This window comes from Poecile atricapillus, chromosome 13, assembly GCF_030490865.1.
Source record: "Poecile atricapillus isolate bPoeAtr1 chromosome 13, bPoeAtr1.hap1, whole genome shotgun sequence".
Classification (NCBI taxonomy): domain Eukaryota; kingdom Metazoa; phylum Chordata; class Aves; order Passeriformes; family Paridae; genus Poecile; species Poecile atricapillus.
In genome coordinates this window covers 6,499,606-6,520,853 of record NC_081261.1, presented here as the reverse complement: position 1 = coordinate 6,520,853, position 21,248 = coordinate 6,499,606, and the positions used below count along the sequence as shown (strand labels likewise).

The 21,248-nt window shown below is 53.9% G+C and overlaps 1 protein-coding gene across 1 annotated transcript; it reads left to right on the top strand.

Annotated features, from left to right (window-relative positions):
* The first annotated feature begins 100 nt into the window (after window positions 1-100).
* On the top strand, window positions 101-20,807 carry LOC131584048 (proton-coupled amino acid transporter 1-like). Its single transcript, XM_058848799.1, has 11 exons — window positions 101-165; window positions 3,454-3,601; window positions 4,287-4,377; window positions 4,975-5,063; window positions 5,294-5,389; window positions 6,120-6,204; window positions 8,305-8,523; window positions 8,763-8,861; window positions 10,043-10,209; window positions 15,116-15,285; window positions 18,054-20,807. Exons 2-11 carry the CDS (start codon window positions 3,459-3,461, stop codon window positions 18,320-18,322), a joined length of 1,428 nt encoding a protein of 475 aa, XP_058704782.1. The 5' UTR covers window positions 101-165; window positions 3,454-3,458; the 3' UTR covers window positions 18,323-20,807.
* Window positions 20,808-21,248: the final 441 nt, after the last annotated feature.

Genomic DNA, 21,248 nt, shown 5'->3' with positions numbered 1-21,248 from the left:
CTCACCACCCCAGCCCCGCCCCCGCGGCCCCGCCCCTCCTGGCCCCGCCCCTCGCCCCCCGCGCTCCCCGCGCGCACGCGCCGCGCTCAGCTGAGGCGCGGTCACGTGACGGCGGGGCCGAGCGAGCGGGCCCGGCGGGGCCGGGCGGTGCGGGGCGGCGGAGAGGTGCGGGACCGGCCCCGGGACAGGGACCGCGGGGCTCAGCCACCGGGGGGCTGCGGGCGGGGGCTGACAGAGGCCTGTCAGCCGCCTGTCAGCCCGCGGCGTGCCCAGAGACGCAGGGGGCGCGGTGAATGCGCGGGGTCCCGGCAGTGCCGCCGTCCCACCGGGTGCTCGGGGCAGCTCGGGAGCGCTGACAGGGCTCGGGGCTGCAGGGCGTGCTTGGCAGCGCTTGTGCACGGGCGGGTGCTCGGGGCCTGGGGGTTCTGGCAGATGACAAAGGTGCCGGGGGTCCTTGGGGGCGCTGGCGGCTGCCGTGGGTGTTCGGGGCGTGCTGGCCATGCCCCGCGTGGAGGCTGGCGTGGGGCTCTTCTCGGAGTGTCCGGCCGTGCCGTGCAGGGGACACAGCCCCGCTGTGAGGTGTTGGGGAGGGGGCGGGATGCTCTGTGGCACTGGGAGGGTGCAGGGACCCCCCACACTCTGCAGGCTTCAGCTGTGCTGCTCTGTGGAGAGGCAAAGGGAGCTGGGCAGCACAGCCTGGCTGGATGATGACTGATGATGTGGAGACTGGTGGGGTTTGTGCCCAGCAGCCTCCCTGTGGGGACCAGGCCATGCTGTGAAACGTTGGAGACGTTGGGACGCTGAGGGTTTTCTGGAGCTGTGGGAGCACTGGGTAGCACAGGGACAAGAGGACTGATGCTGTGATGGAGGTGTCAGGCTGGCACGAACATGGTGGCCTGGGGAAGGGGCTTGTCTGTGGCCTCCTTGCCGGTGGGGCAGGGGGATCTGGCACCTCTGGCTCTCCCTTGTGTCACGCTGAGATGGGTTATTACAAGTAGTGCTTTGGAAATGACAGATTCAACACACATGATGGGAAGCGGCAGTGAGTTTTGCTGTGAAGCTTACTTTTCCAGAAGATTTCCTGATCTACACACAGCTCAAACAGGGAGAGTTGTCAGGGTCAGCAGCAAGTCACATCTTGCTTTTGGCTTCTGGCATGGGGTTGTCACCGCAAGGGACAAATTGCTGTCACTAACCCCCCAGCTTTCCTAATAGGATGAAATTACTTCTGTGTGTGGGTGGCAAAAAAGCACATGAAGGTGGCTGAGGAGTTGGATTTGAAGTGGAAACCGAATGTAGATGTTCCTGTCTTTGCTCTTTCCAATGATGAGGAAATGGCGTAGTGGGGTTTTGCTTTGCTTTTAAATGTTTGTCGTGTGGATGAGACAAGTTTTGCAGCTTTTTCTTGTTGGTTGTGGGAGAGCAGAGTGCTCGCTCCCTGCTGCTACGCAACCTTTAATCCAGACACAAGGCAGGCAAGTCACGATGAATGCATTTCCCTGGCTCTTCAAAGCAGAAAGCAGACGGGCCTGCTTGAAAGGGAAAAAACATCCACAGGGAGCGATCAGGCAGTGATGTCAACACGCTGTGTTTATCTCAAAATCATTGCTGTTGGGTACTTTGGATGCTGTGCGTGCCATCTTTGGGAAGGGTACCCATGCCCAACCCAGTCCTGCACCCCCTCTGCCCACTCTTCTAGCCCTCTGCCAGCCCATGGCAGAGCCTCCCAGGTTTCTCTCCTGCCCCTTGGGCTTGTCACCGATGACAAATAGCTTCTAACGCTTTCCTTGTGTAAACTCCTGTTGCCGCTCTTCCCGGTCCCTGCCTTGCTGGATCGCCCTGCCTGCGGTGGAGCCGGTTCAGGACATGATTACGTGTCCCAGCTGTGAGGGAGGAGGCTGGGCAGGAGTGATGCATGCGCTGCCTTTGGCTCTGGAGTGCCTGCCTGCAAGCCAGCCTCACTGCTGCTCCAGAGCCTGGTATTCCATGGGACACACTGCTCTTCCTGCTGCTCTTGTAGCGTGGTGCTGCAGGTAATAATGCACTGCTGTTGTGCCCTGGATAACTGTTCCAGAGCAGCTGGGATCTGGAGCATCCAGACCTGAGGAAAAGCCCTTGTTCCCTGCTACCCTTCTGATTGCCACTGGACCCTCCCAGTGGTTGCAGCTCTTGGCTTGTTTTCCATGTAGCAGCCAGCTTTGCAGAGCGGTGCTCTGGGGAATGCCTGGGGGCTTTGGGGGTGAAGCAGCACCCGGGTGGCCTGGGCTGAGCATTCCCTGCACAACCAGATGTGTTGGTCTGTGCTGAGGCTGCATCTGGCAGGCGCTTGCATGCCTTGGTGGGTGCATGAAGAGCTCTGGCAGGAAACGAGACAGTTTTTTGCAGTAGTAGCATTTCTCGGCTGCTTCCTCTTGCTCCCAGTTCTTTGCCAGTGCTGGGAAGTGGAATGGGGAGCACCAGGACTGCTGGGGCAGGCATGGTGCCTGGGGCATGACAGCCCAGAGGAGCCATGGGGCAGGGACTGGGTCACCAGTCTGTGGCGAAAGAGCCTTACACATAATTTCCCTGCCTCTGGTGCTCCTTCCCAGTAGGTGTTCGGGATGCTGGGTGTGGCATGTGTGGGAATTGAACCAGCTGACTGTTTTCCAGATAAAGGTGTGAGGTGTGTGTCCTTGGTGAGGCTTGTGCTGGTGCTCCTGGCTTTCTGGACACTATTGGAGTTTCTGCTGGAGCAAGAGCTCCAGGCTGTGCAGGGACCTCATCCTGGGAAGCCCCTTTTTCCCATAGGCACCTCCTTGGCTGTGAAGGGCAGGTGTTTTGCTGTCAGCACATGGTCTGTGCCCCTCTCTTATGGGGGTATGATGAATTTTTGTAAAAATTCTCTTTAATATAAAGTCTCCAATAAGGGGGGGAAAAAAAAAAAGGGGGAAAAAAAAGAGAAGTTAGGAAACTTTCCCTTCCCTGGCAAGAGCAAGCTGTTCCCTTGCAACACACTGTGTGTGAGTTAAAAGCAGTTACACTTTCCTGGCCCATCCACTTGACAGCCCTAGTCCCGAGTGCCAGAGCAGGGGACACAGTGCCAGCACGTCCCCTCCTACCCCACTGCCTGTGGTGTCAAACTCACCACCCTTAGAGCAGGGGTACGCAGCTCCCTTGCCCGACATGAAGTTGGTCACATCCAGGCTCTGCCTGCAGGATCCTGACCCCATCTCTCTGGGTGTGCCCAAAACGTGGGCACGAGCCCGAAGGAAGAGCCAGTGGGAATGTGCCATGCACCTTTGACCTTAGGACATGCCAACTCTGATTGCTTGGGCGGGAGCATGTGGCTGTATAAAAGCCCTGGAGGAGACCTTGCTCTGGCAGTGTGAGCCAGTCTCTGCACAATGGCTGACCCCAAAGAGCCTGGGAATGGGGCTGTGGAGCTGGGCACCCCTAATGCCGCTGCCCCCACAGGGACCATGTCCACCCGGCGCCTCCGCAGCGAGGACTACAATGACTACAGTTCCACAGACGTCACTCCAGAGGGGAGCCCTCCCGACGGCATGAACGGCTTCGCCCACCCCGAGTCCTACCAGCGCTTCGGGGAGACCAATGGGACAACGTGAGTGATGCTTCCCTCTTTCCTGGGCTGGCCTGGCGCTGGGAAGGGTGGAGGAGGTCATGGTGGCTCCCTGCTGACTTTGCTGGAGGATGGTGGAGCTGTGGTTTTATGGCGAGTTCTCATGAGGGTGGTGAGGGCAGAGCTGTGGTCCTGCATCTGTGGGTTGCTGGCACCAAGCGAGCAGCTGCCCCAGTGTTGCTCTTTGCTCTCTGGTGAAGCTGGGATTGCTGGCAGTGGGCAGTGATTGATGCTTTTCCCAGGATTTTCCCACTCCAGCTTCGATGGGGAACTATGGCAAACAGACAGCATGCCCAGATTCAGAGGATATATGGGCACGTTGCAGCCATGTTCTGAGGGCTTCCTTGTGCCCAGGTGTGCAGAGGTGTGCTGTCTTTGCCTGGCAGAGACTGATCCCTTCAAGTCAGAGACATTCCTTGTGCAGCTCATTGGTGCTGGGCTGTGCTTTTGCTGGGTTTTGCAAATGCCTGCCCAAAATCTGTTTGTTAAGTCTTTGCTTTCACACCTAGCTCGATCCCAGCTGGCTGAGCTGGGTTCAGGGGACAGGATCATGACCTCCACGTGCATTCCCTGCAGCGGTTCAGAGCTGCTGTGGTAATTAACAGGATAAGCTGGGTGTGGGTGTGGGTACCTGCTGACAGTGACCTCTGCATCTGCTCTCCCTCAGGTGGTACCAGACCCTGATCCATCTGCTGAAGGGGAATATTGGGACGGGGCTGCTGGGATTGCCTCTGGCTGTGAAGAATGCTGGCATCCTGGTAAGGCAGCTCAGCCCTGCTGTGCTGGAGCCTGTGGGGCAGAGTGACCCCGGGGCACTGGGCAGCTCACATTGCCGATGTTGGGGGTGTTGGGGCTTGAGTCCCTGCTCAGACACCTCTCAGCATTTGGTGACTTGCACCTGTTTGCACCCCAAGCTCTGTGGCTTTGTTTCGCTGCTGAGACTGTTCCTGCTGTTCCTGCATTGTTGCTGTCTGGTGTGGGGGAGTTCAGTGTGTGAGCTGGACCTGTGGTTTCCTCTGCTGGGGTCAGGCAGGACACTGTGTCCAGGCCATGACCTCTTCATCACCTGCATAGTAGAGATGTGCAAGATAGTTTGGAAAACAGTCCTGGAAGTACTTTGCTACACCCAGACTGCCCCAACTTGCTTCTTTTGCCTCATTTCTGCCAAGCTCATGGCTCTGTCAGGTTACTTGGTCCTGGGGGGCTGGTTTCTGGGAGCTGCACCAGAGCTCTGGTTCAGCCTCCAGTGGTATTTACACTCACCCAACTCGTGGAGTTCTGTCTGGAAGTAGAAGGTACCGTGCAGCTCTGCCTTTGGCCATCAGAGTGCAGCCTTCCCCCTCTCTTCCCTGCAGCTGGGTCCTCTGAGCCTGCTGGTGATGGGAGTCGTGGCTGTGCACTGCATGGGCATCCTGGTGAAATGCGCCCATCACTTCTGCAACAGGTAAGGAGCAACTCCCCTTCTTGGCCTTGCAACTCCTACAGTTCTTCCCTCTTGCCCAAAAAGCCCTGGGGTTTTTCTGAAGCCCCTCAGCACCAAGCTGCCCATGCCAAAGCCTCAGCTGGGAACTGTTCTTCTTTTTCACAGGAGCTGTTTTCCTTTTAATATCACTATTTGCCTTTGGAACTAGCAGACAGGGCTGATGTGATGATCCTTCTCTCTTCTCTGGGCAGGTTCCAGAAGCAGTTTCTGGACTATGGAGGTGCTGTGATGTACGGGCTGGAGGCAACTCCCAGTGCCTGCCTGAGGACACATGCCATCTGGGGAAGGTACTGCTCCCCTGCCCCAGGCAGGGACTTGCCTTTGAGTCCAGAATGTGCTGCAGCTGGGACAGAAGAGCCTCTGGTCACTGAACTGTGTCAGCAGATAAGCACAAGTGACATAAAATGCTGTTTGGCTCACCTGCCCTTGAGTGCTCAGTGTCCCCCAGAGGGTAATGCTGAGGTCTTTGATCCAGTACTGTCCCGAGCCAGATGTGACTTATACTAAATGCGTGGGATAACTAAGTCTCCACAGCATAACAAAGGGGTGAATAGGGTCTTGCAGTGCTGGTTGATCTTGCTAGACATGGAATATGTCCAGTGGCTGCTCCCTGCCCTGTGGGTGTCCCACATTATGCCACACAGACCGTTGCACATCGGGATGGGAGCAGTCTCCTCTTCCTGTGCCCAGGGAATGCTGTCTCCAGTTCTGACAATTCTCTGACAAGCAGCAGACTGGAGGTGCTAAACCCAAAAAGGAGACTTTTCTCCTGAAGCTGGTCCTGACCCTGTGGAAGGGATAGGAGGGGAAGACTAAAGATCCTGAGACCTGTGAGGTTGGGTGGAGGGAGGGTCCTCTCTCCTGACCACAGAGAAGCGAGCTGGGTGTGCTCTGGCCTGTACACCCCAACCTTGGGGAGAGCAGCACTGCTGCACTGTGCAAGTGCAAACCAAAGCAACCCAAGTGGGCTCTTATTTCTGTATGATCTGCAGCAAATGGTCTTCTTTTGCTTTCCAGGCGTATAGTGGGACTTTTCCTGATCATCACTCAGCTGGGTTTCTGCTGCGTGTACTTTGTCTTTCTGGCGGACAATCTGAAACAGGTTGGACTTACACCTCCTTCATGAACTGGGGGGAGGTGAGAGGGTGTGAAAGTGCTTGGGTTGCTCTTAGCTCTTGTGTCCTGTGCCCTGTTTTCCACCAAAGGTCAGATTTCTGTACGGTATGCTGCCCAGGAAAGTCCACTCCTCTGCCCAGATACTTTGGAGGATTTTCCTGTTCAAACAGCAGGTTTTCCTGAGAATCTCTGTGATTTTGCAGAGGTGATGGAGGTGTCTGTGTTGCCCAGGAAAAGTGGGGCCATTCTTACTGAGGGAACAGCAGGAAAGGGATGAAAGCAGAGGGACTGTGCCTTTTCTGTCCTGTCCCCCTCAGTTAATTGGTTTATTGGTGTCAATGGTAATGTGTGGGTCCCAGGACCTGCTGTGAACCTCTCTTCTCCCTTCCTTGGATCTGTTTGCATTCCAGTTTCTTTCCTCATCCTGTGGCTCTGAAGCTTAATTACATCTTTAGAGAAAGAGTTTCTTCCTGCCAGTCCTCAGGAGGAAATAAACAGAAACCCTGAACCGCTTGGCTGGCTCCTGTTCTGTAAGAAACTGGGAATAATGAGTCCCCATTCCCAGCCTCCACCAGCTCAGTGCCTTGCAGGCACTGCTCAGCTTTTTTGCATGTGTTCTCCTGCTCAGCTCTTGCAGCAGTGGTCTGGTTGCTGCCACCATGGCTGTACCCTTTGTCAGCTCTTCAGTGATGGCCATCACCTTCAGAGGGGGCTCCTGGGGAGCAAAGGGGAGTCCCTCCAGTGCTCCTCCTGGAGCAGCAGCTGAGGAGATTCCTATTGTGGGGTGCCAGGAGGAGTAAACAGCTCAACACTGGTGATCTGATGCCACCAGCCCCGAGAGCAGGAGGGACCAGGGTGTGTGCAGGGCTAAGCTGCTGCTGGTCCCCCCCCTGGGAACAGCCCCCTGCTCCACTTCAAGGTGGGCTTCTTTCTCCTCAGCCCCTCACAGCAAAGACTGAAGGCTGTCTCAAGCCTCAAGGAGAATTTGCAAAAACCTGCAAATCCACACCATTTTCTTGGGTCACGGGTGGGAAACCCCTTGGCTTTGGTTTTGGAATTTTTTTGGGTGGGGAGAGGGGAGTGTTGCTTGTTTCTTTTTGTGGTGAGGAATAGCGTGTTAGGTGGGGAGTCATGGTGCAGGTGGTACCTTGGGCGAGGTGCCACTGTGTTGGGCAGGGCTTTGGTTTGGAAATGGCTTTGGAGCAAGCCATGAAGAGGCAGGGCAGGCTGGGGCTTGAGCAGCACTGTCCCATGGGTGTGTGGCCCAGCACTGCCCTCTCCCACAGAGGATGCTGGTTTACAAAGAGTTCTTCAGCCCCTCCTCTGGGGCAGGACTTGCTCCTCTGAAGCAAGTTAAAACAGTTTTCAGGCTGCTCTTTGCTGCAGTGACTGGACAGAACCTGGTGCCTGACCCAGCTTGGTCATGGTTGTATTGGTGATTCAGGGAGCCCATGCTCTTGGGGGAGATGGCTCAGCCACCCAGTTCCTGGGCCTGAGCTATCCCTAGAAGTGAGCACATGGCCTGCAGTGCCTTTGGAATGAAAGACCCCAAGGAAAGGATGATTTTTCATGAAGAAAGTGAACTTGGGTGCTAGCAGTAGTTTGCAGGTGTCCTTGCACGTGAACGGGGTGCTGGGTAACTGAAGGACTGTGTGACTTAGATAAAAACTTGGTGCCACAAGAGGAAAAGGACCTTTGGAAATAGCACTTAGTGCCTCTTTCCTCTCTTCTCAACTGACCTCGTGGGCAGTGCAAACATAGAGCCTGTGCTCTCTGCCCTCTGCATGCCTGGCTGCTGAGTCCTCCTGCTTGGTGAACCTGGGCTCAGGCAGGATTTGCTGTCCTGGCTCAGGCAGGATTTGCTGTCCTGGCTCAGGTGCCATAGCCAGTTCCACCTCTGCCCTCTGCAAGACAACAGGGATTTGCTTCAGAATTATCTGAAAACACATGTTGGTTTGATTTTAATCAGCTAGCTGTGTTTGAAGTGAGCTCTTGGAGTACTGTGACCCACCTGGGATGAGCTGCTAACATCTGCAGCTTTCAGACTTGTGTGATGGGGTTCACCAGGCTTCCTGTGCTTCCCCAGGTTGTGTCTGCTGCAAATGGGACCACCAATGACTGCAGCTCAAACAGGACAGTGGTGATGACCCCCACCATGGACTCTCGCCTGTACATGCTTTCCATCCTGCCTTTCGTGGTGCTGCTCACGTTTATCCAGAACCTCAAGGTCCTGTCCGTCTTCTCCATGCTGGCCAACGTGGCCATGCTTGTCAGCCTTGTTGTGATCTACCAGTACATTGTCAGGGTACGTGTGTATGGCTCCCCTCTCTCATTTCCATGCTCTCCCACGTTTTGGCAGGTGGAAAGAGCTTGGCAGTGGGGTATTGGGGTGCTGTGGGGTGCTGCTTGTTCCTGTGGGTATGGTGGTTCCCTCTGCTCTGCAGGGCTTTCTCTGCAGCATGGGGCTGTGACAGGGAGTGATGGGAACAGGCCAGGTCTTCCCCATCCTCCCTGTGTCTGAACTCTGCATGGGCTTTTTTCCAGGACATTCCTGATCCCAGAAACCTGCCTCTGGCAGCAGCCTGGAAGACCTACCCTCTGTTCTTTGGCACTGCAATCTTTGCTTTTGAAGGCATCGGTGTGGTAAGTCTGGGCGTGTGGCAGTGGGGCTGCTGCACAGGAGGCTCAGCCCTGCTTGGACTTGCCGCAGCACCTGCTCTGCTTTGCAGCTGCAGTTGCAGCTGAACTTCTCCGACATAACCCAAATTCTGGATGATGCTGTTAGCTTTAGCTCCAGGCTGTATCCTGGGTCAAACTCTGGTGCTTCCATCTGAGGCTGGAGGAGCACATGTTCCAAACCTCAGGAGGCTGGTTGCTGCTTTAGAGGTGGCTTTATCTGGCAGTAGATCTGGAATCACACCAGCCTCTGCCTTGGGCTCTGCTGGCTGACCTGCAGATGAGGAATTGTCCTGAGTCTTGTTGGCAGGCTGGATCCTGAAGTTGCCTAAATGGGAGGCCAAAAAGTGTGGCATGAAAAGATGTGATCCGTTCCTTCCCACCCTGCTGCGGAGGCACTGAGATCTCCCTTCGGCAGCCACGTGGCCCCAGCCTGCCTGTGCAAATGGGCCTCTCATGCAAGATGCTGTAAATAGACCAAGTGTGTCTGTGAAAAAAGCTTGGGGGGTGGGTGGTGAGCTTAATGACTCCCTAAGATGTTGTGGGTTGTTTCCGGGAGCTCCCTTCAAAGGAGGAAAAAATGTTTTCATCTCAGTATAAACTGGCTGTGTAAACACAGGGCTGGAGAGGGCCAAATCCGTTACAGGAGGAGTGTTTACTGCATGCTATGCCCTGGGCAGAGGGTTCTTGCCAGCACTGAGGCACAAATGCTCTCTTCCTCGTGTGACTTGGAGGTGAAGAAGCAAATAAAAGTTATTCCTGTCCTGCCTCCTCACCAGATCTGCTACTGTGTCTCTTCTTGAAATCAACACCGTCCAAGGACAGCTATAAAATTGTTTGCTGAAGGCCTATATTTAGTGTTAGTAGTATAGAGGTGAGAGAATTACCTCTGTCCTTCCTCTTTTTATTGTCCTGCCTGGTTGAAATCTATCCAGACAAACTTGATAGCAGAGAAGAGTGTGTCTTGGTCTTTCCAGGATTTGCTGGGGAAAACAGGACAGTGTAGAATAGTGGGCATGGCTGTGCTGTTTTGGGGTGCTGAGTGTAATGCACCCAAGGTATGGGGTGCTTGGCATTGCCCCAAGACCCAGCACTGGAAACAGCTGGCAGCCTGCTGCTCTGTCATCTTCTTCCTCCTCTTCTCCCAGGTGCTGCCTCTGGAAAACAAGATGAAGAACCCACGGCAGTTCCCAATCATCCTCTACGTGGGGATGACCATTGTCACCATCCTGTACATCAGCCTGAGTGTCCTGGGCTACCTGCGCTTTGGGGCCGACATTCAGGCCAGCATAACACTCAACCTGCCCAACTGCTGGTGAGTCCCTGTGGGCAGTGGAGGGATGGGGGGGTGAGGAGTGAGGGGCCCAGACAGGCAGGTGGGGGAAGGCAACCTCACTCCTTATGGGAACTAATCTGGTTAAGCTTGAGGAACTGTGCAGTAGGCAAACTTCAGGGAGTTTAACGAGGATTGTCAGATGCATGGGTTGAAAGAGGCTTGTTCCTGTAGTGTCTGAGCCTGGTCTTGGAGCTCAGGCTGCTTCATCTAGGTCCCTGGTGGTCCCTGCTGGGGTAGGTGCAGCTCTTGCCTTTTTCTTGGCGCCTTGTGGCATGTTTTTGGGGCTCAGCAGTGCTCTGGCTAGCAGATGTTGAACACAACCCCCATGCAGCCATACCAGAACATCACTGAATTGTGCAAAACCCACTTCTCTTCAAATGTAGCACGTGAAAAACCAATCCAAAGCTGGGAGCTCCCAGAGGGAGTGAGATGTGACATCTTCATGTGTGGGTTGTGTTCCTTGTTTGCAGCCCTGGAGCTCAAACTCCCACTTCTGGGCTCCACATTGTGCCTGGATGTGGCTCATCTTGAGACAATGCTTTGCCTATGAGCACTGGTGCCATGAGGATACCCCTTCCTTCTGTGGGGGCTGAGCTCTGCAGCAGCCTCCCAAACCTGTCTGTCCTCTTGGACCTGGTGAAGCCTCTAGAGATGCTCCAGTTTCTGTCTGGAGCCCTGTGGCCTGACCCCATGCCTGCCTACCTGTTTAGAGGGGTTGTTTCTCCTCTTGCCAGGGCTGGTGGCTGCTGCAGCAGCTGCCCAAGCTGTGTGCTGCTCCATCCCTGGGGATGGGTGGCTGCTCAGTGTCATGGCTCCATATTCATCCACAGGAGAAATGCAAACAGTTCTCTTTGATGATCTCTGCTGACTTGAAATCCTGCAAGAGACCAGAGTGAGACCTGGAGCTGGGGGTGCCTGTCCTCCACTTCAGCCCATCCTCTCTGCTCCTAGTAGCACCTCTCACCATGCAGTGTGACTCACTGTCTCACTGTTGGAAGAAATTTGGGCAGGACTTAAGGTTTGAGTCATTGGGGCTTCCACATGCTGTCCTTGTATAGCTGCGCAGCTGGGGCTGTGGAGACAGCAAAGATTTGACAAAAATAGAGCCTGGTTTTGCTTTAATTATTTCTGTGTGGGTTTCTTTTCAGTTTGAGTGCATGGATGTTCATTCATGCTGGGTCTGTGTAGTGACTGCACTGCTGGATGTTGGTGTTGGTGTGGTGGAAGATCCTGCTCCTGCCAAGAGCCTTGTCTTGTCCCCTGCAGGGGCTGGGAGCTCTGCCAGGTCCCTGCTCTCAGTGAGGAGGGATGGGGCTGGTGGAAGAACGTTCCTGTGTTGTAGGCACATGTTGAATCCCATGCCAAGCACAGGAGGTGTGTATCCCTTCTGCTCAGTAAACTGAAGTACAGTGTGGAGGGGACGAGGTCCTGCTATTTCTCCTGAAGGTGGAAAACAAGTCATTTCCAGGCTTGGGCTCTGCATGCCACATCCTGCAGTGATATCTGCTGACCTGAAATGCTGCAAAGGGGCTTCTGCAGGGAATCTCAGCTCTGTTTGCCCTAAAAAATGACATTCTCTTGGAACAGGTCCTTAGAATGGGATTACTATGACCTGCTAGGCTACAAAGAGAAGAGTGCAAATCCATGTTTCTAGGAGTATCCACATCTTCTGTCTTAAAGTAAACTACTTTACTGAAAGTAGAGTATTCTAGAGTTCCTTTTCTAAAAGTAACCATAGGGATTTTTGGATAGTGAGAAGAGAATAGCCCTTTGGGAACAGTGTCTGGGGAAGCCTGAGCACGTGGCAGGGCAGCTGCAGGGAAGGTGTGTTGTGGTCCTTGTCACTCGGCACGCAGGACACCTTGATGTTTGTGCATGTTGCCTCTTGGCAGTGGATGTTGGACTTGGAAATGGCTTATCTCAAGTAAGAGCTGTGATAGTTGAGATAAAGTCTTCACTACCACTCCTGTGGATTAAACCACAAATTGTTGGGTGAAGACTTGCTCTTAAAATTAATGTCTTGTCCATCCTGCCTTGCCCGTGGGTTTTCTTCCTGGCAGTAAAAGGCTGGGCTGCAGGAGCTGGTCATAAGGGCTGTGGGTGAGCAGTCATGGGCTTTGCCTGCAGCCTGGGAGACAAGGCAAGGATTGTGGTGGAGGTAGAGCAGCCTTCCTTAGCTGTAGCCATTGCCTGGAGGACTCTGGAGCAGATCTGGTGAATGTTTCAGGAATCGTTGAGTTACAGGGTGACTAAGGGCTTTTCCAGTCTCATTTCTCTGAAACCACAGCTTCCTCAAATGAAGAGTGTGTCAGTTCCCAGTTCCCAGGTCTGACCACAGTGTCCAAAATACAGTGCTGCTGTGCAGAAATCCCTCCTTGCCTCCTAGGGAGGGTTGCCTCACTGCACATCTGAAGGGTGAAGAAATGCTGTAGTGAGGGGGAAGCTGTTGGGTTGCATGCAGCCAGTTGGAAGGTAGGTAATGACAGAGCTTATGGTCCCAGGAGGGTATTTCACTTCTTGCAGCCTTTTGGGATGGCCTGGCATGGCAGTCTTTGGTTGGCAGAGTGCCTCTCCAAGGCCCTGCATGGGCCTGTATTTTCGGTGGATCAAGGGTAATGCTTGAATTCTTTCTCTTCTTGGTATTTAAAATGCCCTTTGATCTTGTTGTCCTGGTTCCTGACCTGTGCAGGACAGGTACACAGCCTTCTTCTGTACTTTTTTTAGTAACAGCTATTAATCTTGAATTGCCCTGGAGCACTTCATGGCTTTTATAGAATCACTTTCTTGGGAATACAATGATAAGATATGCCAGCCATGGGTCGGTGGCTCAAGGCTCCTGTGCACACATGTGGCTGCACAGGTGCACTCTGGACTCTGGAGATAACTTTGTGTTCAGTTTGCCTCTGGAATCTCAGAGTAATTCTGGTTGGAGAGGACACCATGGGATCACTGGGTCCTCTCACCTGCTCATAGAAGGCCCAGCTTAATTCTTGAGTATCAGTAAAGACAGTGATTCCCTACCAATCCAGGCCCTTCTTCTGGCCCTTAACTGTCCTTTGGAGATGCAGCTCTGTCCCATTGCACCTGGTTGTTCTGCTGTGCAGCTCCAAGAAGAGTGTGTTACTCTCTCCTCCATGCCCTCCTATTAGGCAGCTGAAGACATTAATAACATCCCCTTTTAACCTTTTCATCATGCTGAACTTGTCCAGGGCTTGCAGCCTCTTTTTGTACATCATGCTCCAGCCCCAACCATCTTAGTAGCCTGCACTCTGCAGATAAAGTCAGTGTCCTGACCTGGGAGTATCAGGGCTGGACACAATACTCAAGATGCACAAGCCCCAAACAAGAAAATAATCTCGTGATCCCTATCCTTAACCTCCTGGCTGTGCTTTTGCTAACACAGCCTGCTGTGTGATTGACTTTTGTCACTGCAAGGTCCTGCTACTGGCTTATGTTCAGTCTGCTGCCCACCAAGACCCCCAGGTGCTGTTCTCCTGGCCCCAGTCCTTCCCACATGTGGGAATTTGTGTTTCTACTTGAGCTTTGCCTGTGACATCATGTTGTTGCTCCAAGCTTTGTCAGCCATTTTCTCCAATTTGATCTTGCTTGGAATTTGCTGAGAATGTGCTCTGGGTCACTGAAAGTTCATCCACGTTACTGGTGAGGATATTTCTATGATTGCCCCTTGGCAAATCCCTGCTGGCTGTTCACTGTCCAGTATGTGCCAAGGAATGGATGCCAGAACTTAACCCATACTTTTCTGGGGATTGAGGTGAGGCTGATTAGCTTGCACCTTCTCTCATCCTTCTTGAAGGTGGGTATTAGTCTTCTCCCAAGGCAGCAGGACCTCTCCCTGAGCACCCTGCTCTTTTGAAGATCAGGTGGCTTCAGGCTCCAGTTGGCTTCAACCTTGAATACATCTGGTCCCATAGACTTGTGTAACATTCCATTCACTTAGGTGATCCCTAACTCCATCTGTGGGAAATGTTTGACTCTGCCAGACTCTGCTGCTAGTGTTCAAAGCTGTCTTGCATGGGAATACTTGGATTTCTCTGATTTAAAGCTGTTGTGGAAGGTGGATGCTGAGACCCAGCATACAGAAGGGCACAGGCCCAAAGAAGGTTGGAGGGAAGGCAGGAGCCAGATACATTCCTCAGCTTGGATCCACCCCATATTTGCCCAAGTGATATGGCCATGTTTCCTGCTTGGTTAACGTGTCTTGAGTTGGGGAAGGGTTAGGACCATATGTGAGGTAACCAGATGTTACTTCTCTTTTGGAGAGCCTTTTTCTGCTGAGGGCAGGGATGGGGCTGGGAGGTGCCTTTTGGTCACCTGTGAGGGCCTCTCTCCTGCAGCCACACTGTATCACTGCAGGATCTGGGACACGGTGAGATTTGACTTGGGGTGAGCCCAAGGTGCTGTTTGTAGCCTGCTTGCACTCTGCCTTCTGCTCAGCCCAAAGTGCTCTTTTAACTCTCTTCCCCCCAAACATGTATCATGCAGCATTCCAAAAATAGCTGCTCTTTTTTGTTTGATGGAGGAGGCTGTTCACATCGCTTTGCTTTTGGAACATTGTGATGTTCACCCTGCATGGAAGCCCAGACTTATCCCAGCAGTGCCGTCCTCTTCCCCTCCTCAGAAGCCAAGCAGTAGCTGGAATGTGTCATCATGGCTGCATCTGATACATGTCTTTGCTGTCTCTTGCTCAATTTAATTCACAATATTGTGAATTAAATGCATCATCCCCAAATTTTCTGAGAGTGTTCAGGAGTTGAGACCCCTGGCTCACAAAAGTCCTTGCAGAGCATTCCCCTTCTGCTTTCTGCTGTTGACGTTGCAGGGGCTTGAGCAAGAGCCTGTCTCACTGTGTCCTTGTCCTTTCCAGGCTGTACCAAGCTGTGAAGCTGCTCTTCTCCTTTGGGATTTTCTTCACCTACGCTGTGCAGTTCTACGTGCCTGCCGAGATCATCATCCCTCCCCTCGTGGCCCGGGTGTCGGAGCGCTGGGGCTGGCTGATCAACCTGCTCCTCAGGGTGGCCCTGGTCTGTGTGACCTGTGAGTACAAACTACCTTGTCTGACTTTCCCTATGAGGCTGTGGCATCTCCTTCCCACTGAGCCTTCACCTGTCGCACCAGCACCTCTGGCCCTGCTGCTCAAGCCCTCACAGCTGGCAGTCCCTGGGCCTGGCTAATACAAACCAATGGGTCAAGTGGCCTCCAAGGAGCAGCAGCAGCAGTGGTCCTTTGCCCCTTCTGTATGGGACCAGTCTTCTCAGTGGAGGAATAGTAAACTGCATTGTTTAGAAGTGGCAGATCCCCATGAAGCCTCAGACCTGGGGATGGCAATTCTGTGGATCACCGAGTCCCACCAGGGTTTGCATCAAACGCCCAGCACAGGGTTCAGTGCCAGGGCAGCCTAGCCTAGAGGCTGTTTTCTGTAGGCAGTGTACAGCCAGGCTCCTGATGCCTGTGTGATGGGGACACAACTGCAAAGGAGTCACTGACTGTGAGGGATGGGCTGTTCTTGTGCCACACACTCATTGCAGCGTGGAGCACAGCAGGACACAACTGACAGGGTAGGTGACCCCTAACCAGAGCCCTGGTGTGCTGCTGGGCAGGTGTGCCTGGAGCAGCCCCACAGGGTCCCTTCCCTTCATGGTGTGTGGTGCCTGTAGTGAGTTTCTGGTGGAACAGGCTCCTGGCTCGAGCCTGGTGGACCTTTAGGAAAGGTGTGGACTGAAGTAAGGTGATATCTGATTTTGGCTGGCTTCTGTTCCTGAGGACTAAATGCTTGCTGTTGTCAGCACAGCTGAGATGCTTGACTGAGCTCCCTGGCGTCCCCTGCTGAAATGGAACTTTGCTCCATGGCTTGATGATGCTGATGCACCAGAGCTGAACATCAGGGACCTGGCCCTGCATCCCAGCTGGCTTTGGTTTAGGTTTGAGAGGAGCGTGGTGCTAACTCAGGGGTGGTGGAGCTGGCTGAGAGCAGGGTGCTGCTGTTTCTGGCTCTCACTAATGAAAGGCCAGAAGTGCTGCATTAACAGAAGTGCGCAAGGCCCATTTCCTCTGCTCTGAGTTCCTGAAACCTTGATGTCCTCAGAGGATACAGGGATGAAATCCTGCCATGCTGGGCAATATGCTCTGGCCACCCTCTTGCTGTGGGTGAACTTGGAACTTGCTTGTGGGGTTGGAGCCTCTCCTGGAGGGTGTTGGGCTGTGCCAAGCCATGAAGTGAAGGCTTGGAGAGATGGGACAGCTTTAGGCATCGGCAGTGGCTGTACCCTCCTATTTGGGGGTAGGGAGGCAGCAGAGGTGTTGGTGGAAGGATGCAGGTTCCTTTGTACCTCCTCCCCTCACCCTTCCATGTAAGGGATCTCTGTGGCTCCTGCTGAGGATAAAAGCGATTAGGGGGGTTGTATGAATATTCATTGGATGATTGTGTGGCCGCACAACAAGCCCTCACCAGGGCTTTGGCTCCCAAAGAGAGGATACAATCTGGTGTGTATGGGTGTTTTTCAAGCTTAAACTTCAAAACCAGCATGCTTAAAACCCCTTTGAATTAATACCTGCAGAAATCAGACCGTTTCCCCGGAGGCTGAGGATTGCAGCTGGTGCTTCAAATCTGCTTGTTTTAGAGGGGAGTTAATAATTTTGTTTACTTTTGAGTCCAAAGAGCAGAGTGGGGTGGGCTGAGGATGCTGTTGGAGAGAAGCTGCTCTGCTCTCCTCAGAGGCTGCTGGAGCAGGGATGCTGCTTGCAGCAGTCACCTGGCAGAGCACTCCTTTGGCTCTCTTTAGGCCTGAGCACCAGGCTAAACTGGCTCAGGACCTTTGTTGCTGTTTCCCTTGGTGAAGGAATGGTTTATCTCTAGGCTTTTCCAGATGACAGCACTGCTGCAGTGGTGACACAGTCAGTCTCCCAAGCCTTCCTTCTGCTGCAGCTCCATGGGTGATCTTTGGGATCAGGGAGGCTGCAACAGCCTCTCTTGCCTGTAGCTGGTGGCCTGTTTTCTCCAGATTTGGAGAATAAATCCCTCCAGTAAGGAGCCCTGAGATGTCCCTTCTCCACAGGGGCTGCACCTACCATGGTTCTAGCTGTCTACTGTTTCTAAGCAGAAAAGCTTTCAAAGCAATGAACCAATTTATTTCTCTCAGTCACTGGTTAAGCACTGAAGTCTGCCTTGCTTGCTTGTCTTGTGTTGTGCAGAGCTCTGGTGACATCCCTGTCCTCTCCTGGTGCCATGCAGGAGGAGGAGGAGGAGCAGGAATATTCTGGAGCTTGAACTGCTAAGCTCAAGTTATCAGGAGTCTCCCAGGGGGATTTTCCTTGGCTTCAGTTCTCACCTAACAAATGTTCTCCCCCAGGCTGTGCCGTGGGTGTGCTGCTGCTGGAGCAGCTCTAAACACACGCAAACCACACGGATTGATTTGGGGTGGGGGGAGATGCCTTTTTTTTTCCCTTCCTCTGCTTTTATGGGGTTTCTGAGGCTTTATGGCTCCCCAGGTGTGGGGAGCAGGAGTGCTGGCTCGCACAGGGGGGTCGGGAATGCTGGCAGCCAGCGGCACCCATCCTGCTCAGCCCTGGAGCTTGTTCTGGTGGTGCCCAGGGCAACAAAAAGGCTTGTTAATTTAACAGCTTAATTGCTTCTTGGGGAGGAGTTGCTGGAAAAATATGCAGCCTTGTCTTCTGTCAGGGAGGAAGGCAGGGGTGTGACTCAGCCAGTGGCATCCCTGGGTGGGGTTTTGCCAGCTTTGACACAGGGAGGAGTCTCTGCCGTCTGGGGGGTGGCAGCACTGATGTGGTGTCCGTTCTTTCTCCAGGCGTGCTGGCCATCCTCATCCCGCGCCTGGACCTCGTCATCTCCCTGGTGGGCTCCATCAGCAGCAGCGCCCTGGCTCTCATCTTCCCCCCGCTGCTGGAGATTGCCACCTACTACTCCGAGGGCATGCACCCCCTCGTCATTGCCAAGGACATCGCCATCAGCCTCTTCGGCTTCGTGGGCTTCGTGGTGGGCACGTACGAGGCGCTGGTGGAGCTGGTGGCACCCGCGGCCACCGTGGTGAATGCCACCACTGTCCTGGTGCAGTGAGCATCCCCTCGGGATGCGGAGCTGGGGGTGCACGGACACCGGGCACTGCTCTCCTGGGAATGGCCTCCCCTCTCCTCTCGGGAAGTGTGGTGGGTTTGGTCTGTGAGGGGACGGGGCTGCCCAGCACCGCCCGGCTGCAGCAGGATCCTGCCCTGGGCTCTGTCTGGAAGGTGGGATCCAGGCTGGGCCAGTGCCTTCCCTGGGGCTCTTAGGGCAGGTGGTAGAGCAAAACAGTTCCTCTGTAAATAGGCACTTTGAGAGGTGAGGAATCCCAGGGATGTAGATTTTATTATTTTTTTTAAATCCCAACCTTTCCATATTTCCCCTGTCCCTTCAGTCAGGGCGGGGAACAGGGACTACTCTTTTTTGTGCCAGTTTGATTTATTTTTTTTTTTTTTTTCCCTGAGCACTTTATTTTTACAGCAACAGACAAACCTCAGCTCAGGTTAGAGTGTGGAGCTCCCTCCTCACCTTGGCCTTGTGGGGAGGGTGGGCAGAGCCTGAGGTGCGGAGCAAGCCGGGGCCCACAGCTCTGTCCGTGGGATCCCCAGCTGTGGGCACTGGCTCCTGCAGTGCTTCAGCTCTGTTTCCAGCTGCCTTCAGCAGGAAGTCTGAGCAGGCCCTGGAGCTGGGCACTGGGCATGGCACCTCCCTGGCCTGGGAGGGTTTGCTGACCCCTGGCCCACGCTTTCAGTAGTGACACTTCTTTATCCCCATCCAGCGCACAACGCAATGCTTGGCTTTCAGAAGCTTTACAGAACCGAGGCGTGTGGGGAGCAAACAGGCTCTGCCATAACGAGGGGCTGAGCTGGTCCCCTTTGGGTGGGATGGGACGTCCCCAGGGGTCACCATGTGCTGCCCACACGCCACAGGAATACATCACCTTGTTTACAGTGCCTGAGCTGGCCCTGGCACGCTCCGCCTGTGTCTGCAGGCCAATACTGAATGTCAAATCACACACAAAAACTCCATAATATTTCTGTTTTTAACCCTTCCTCTCCTAGTTCCACTCCTTCTTCATCCTCTGCTTCCACCCAGCTCCTCTCCTCCTGTAGGATGCAGCTCCCTGCCATTTCTCAATGTGCTTCTGTTGCTTCTTTTGTCGTTGCTGGTGCATGCCTGGTGGGGATGGTCCTGTGGCGCTGCTGTTTTCCTTCCTCTGAGAGCCCAGCTTCTACCCTAGAGAGTTTCCTTGCCTTTCTGCTGGATTTCTACTTTTTTAAGACAAGGGAGCAAAAATCCTCCACAGGACAGGCCCAACTCCTGCCTGCTAACGCAGCATCTCCCAAATGCTGGCTCTCTTTGGAGAGCCTTCATCCCTCATCCCACTGCAGCCATGTCTCCCTGGGGGTGGGCAAAAGCTGCTGATGGTGGGAAAGGAGGGTGAGAGCAGCACCAGTGGGCTGTGTTCCCATCTTTGGTGGAGGGTGAGGTTTGTGGTTATTTCTGGTGTTTGAATGGGTTCTGTGAGGGGAAGGCTGTGTGGAGCAGTGTCCTGCAGCCTGCCTCTCCCTGGGTGGTGCTTGTGTCCGTACTGTGTCCCTTTGCTGGCAGTTCTGGGTGCCACATGCTGGTACGTGGACCCATGGCCAGGTGTGGGGTGAGTCTGTGCCATGTCACTGCCCCCTTCCAGCCCCTCTTCTGCTCCCTGCATCTCTTGGGGCTCACCTCATCTCCTCCAAGGCTGTGCTGGGGAAGGTTTTGGCATGACCAGCACTGCTTGGTCAGAAGCAGAGCAAAGCTTTAACTCAAATCCTCCCTCTGGAGGGCACCATGGGGATAGAGGGGAAGCACCCAGGGCTGGGAAGGGGATCCAGGGCATGACACAGGCGGGACAAGTGCAATATTCATGTCCATCTCTGTGTACTGACCCCAGCGTGGCCCTTGGGGTTGGGTTTGAGTCAGAATTGTCAAGCACAAGAAGGAGTAATGTGAGGAGCAGGGGGTATCTGATGCTTCCCCTTGCCCTGCTAGTAGTGCACTCTAAGAAGGCTGGCCACATTTTAGGGACAGCTGTGTGCCATGGCATGTCCCCTGCCTGGCACTGGGCATCAGTGGGTTTGCTGATGAGGCTCCTGGCATCCAAACTCACTTTGCAAGCAGCAGTGAAGACCTAATTTCTGAGGGGACTGGGATATCACAGAAGCATTAAATGGGTTTTGCAGCTCCTCCCTTTTATTGGGGTGAGCAGGGGTGTTTGAAGATGGGGTGAGACATGCTGGTGGCACATGTGGTGTGAGGGGCTCAGTTGAGCCAGGGGGGCTGGTGCAGGACCTGATGGACACGAAAACTTGACACTTGTGTATCGTAGGCTGCTCAGTAACCACAAAACTTGTCTGTGTAAATATAGCAATGGTCACGTCCGTGTCTCGTGCCTATGGATATTGTCAGTGTACAGCACGGGTGGCTGCCCAGCGGCAGAGCTGGTGCTGCACCTGAATCATGTATCTTAATCAATAAATATGATCTATTTTTTATGTGTAAAGGCTTTGGGGTGTGCAGTGTGGGTTCTTCTGCAAGAAGTGAGAGTAGGAGACGTGGAGCCCAGCAGGCAGCCAGGATCCCACCCTGTGCTGCTCCCACCCCCACACAGCACACATGATTTCCCCTCCTCATGAGGGTTTCAAATAAAAGTGTTCCAGCTTTGCTGCTTGGAAAATTGAATTTTTCTTCTGACCTCATTTGTGCAAGTAGGTTGTGGGCAGAGCTTATGGGCTTGTAGGGCTGGGCCTTGGTTTCTCATCTCCCTATTTATGCCAGAAATGAGGCTGCAGCTGAAAAAAAGAGCCTGGCATGTGAAAAAAGATGGGGGATGCTGAGCTGCTGCTGATCCGCCCTAGAGATCAAAAGAGCAGAAGTCAGCCCACACTGGGAGACTCTGCCAGCACTGCTGCAGCTTGGCTTATCCTCACTGCTGAATAATTCA

Bases quoted from the DNA above. Each gene is read 5' to 3' on its own strand.
- LOC131584048 (XM_058848799.1), top strand. From the start codon at position 3,459: ATGTCCACCCGGCGCCTCCGCAGCGAGGACTACAATGACTACAGTTCC. The intron at 5,390-6,119 runs GTACTGCTCCCC...TTTGCTTTCCAG, and splicing joins ACACATGCCATCTGGGGAAG to GCGTATAGTGGGACTTTTCC. The intron at 10,210-15,115 runs GTGAGTCCCTGT...TGTCCTTTCCAG, and splicing joins CTCAACCTGCCCAACTGCTG to GCTGTACCAAGCTGTGAAGC.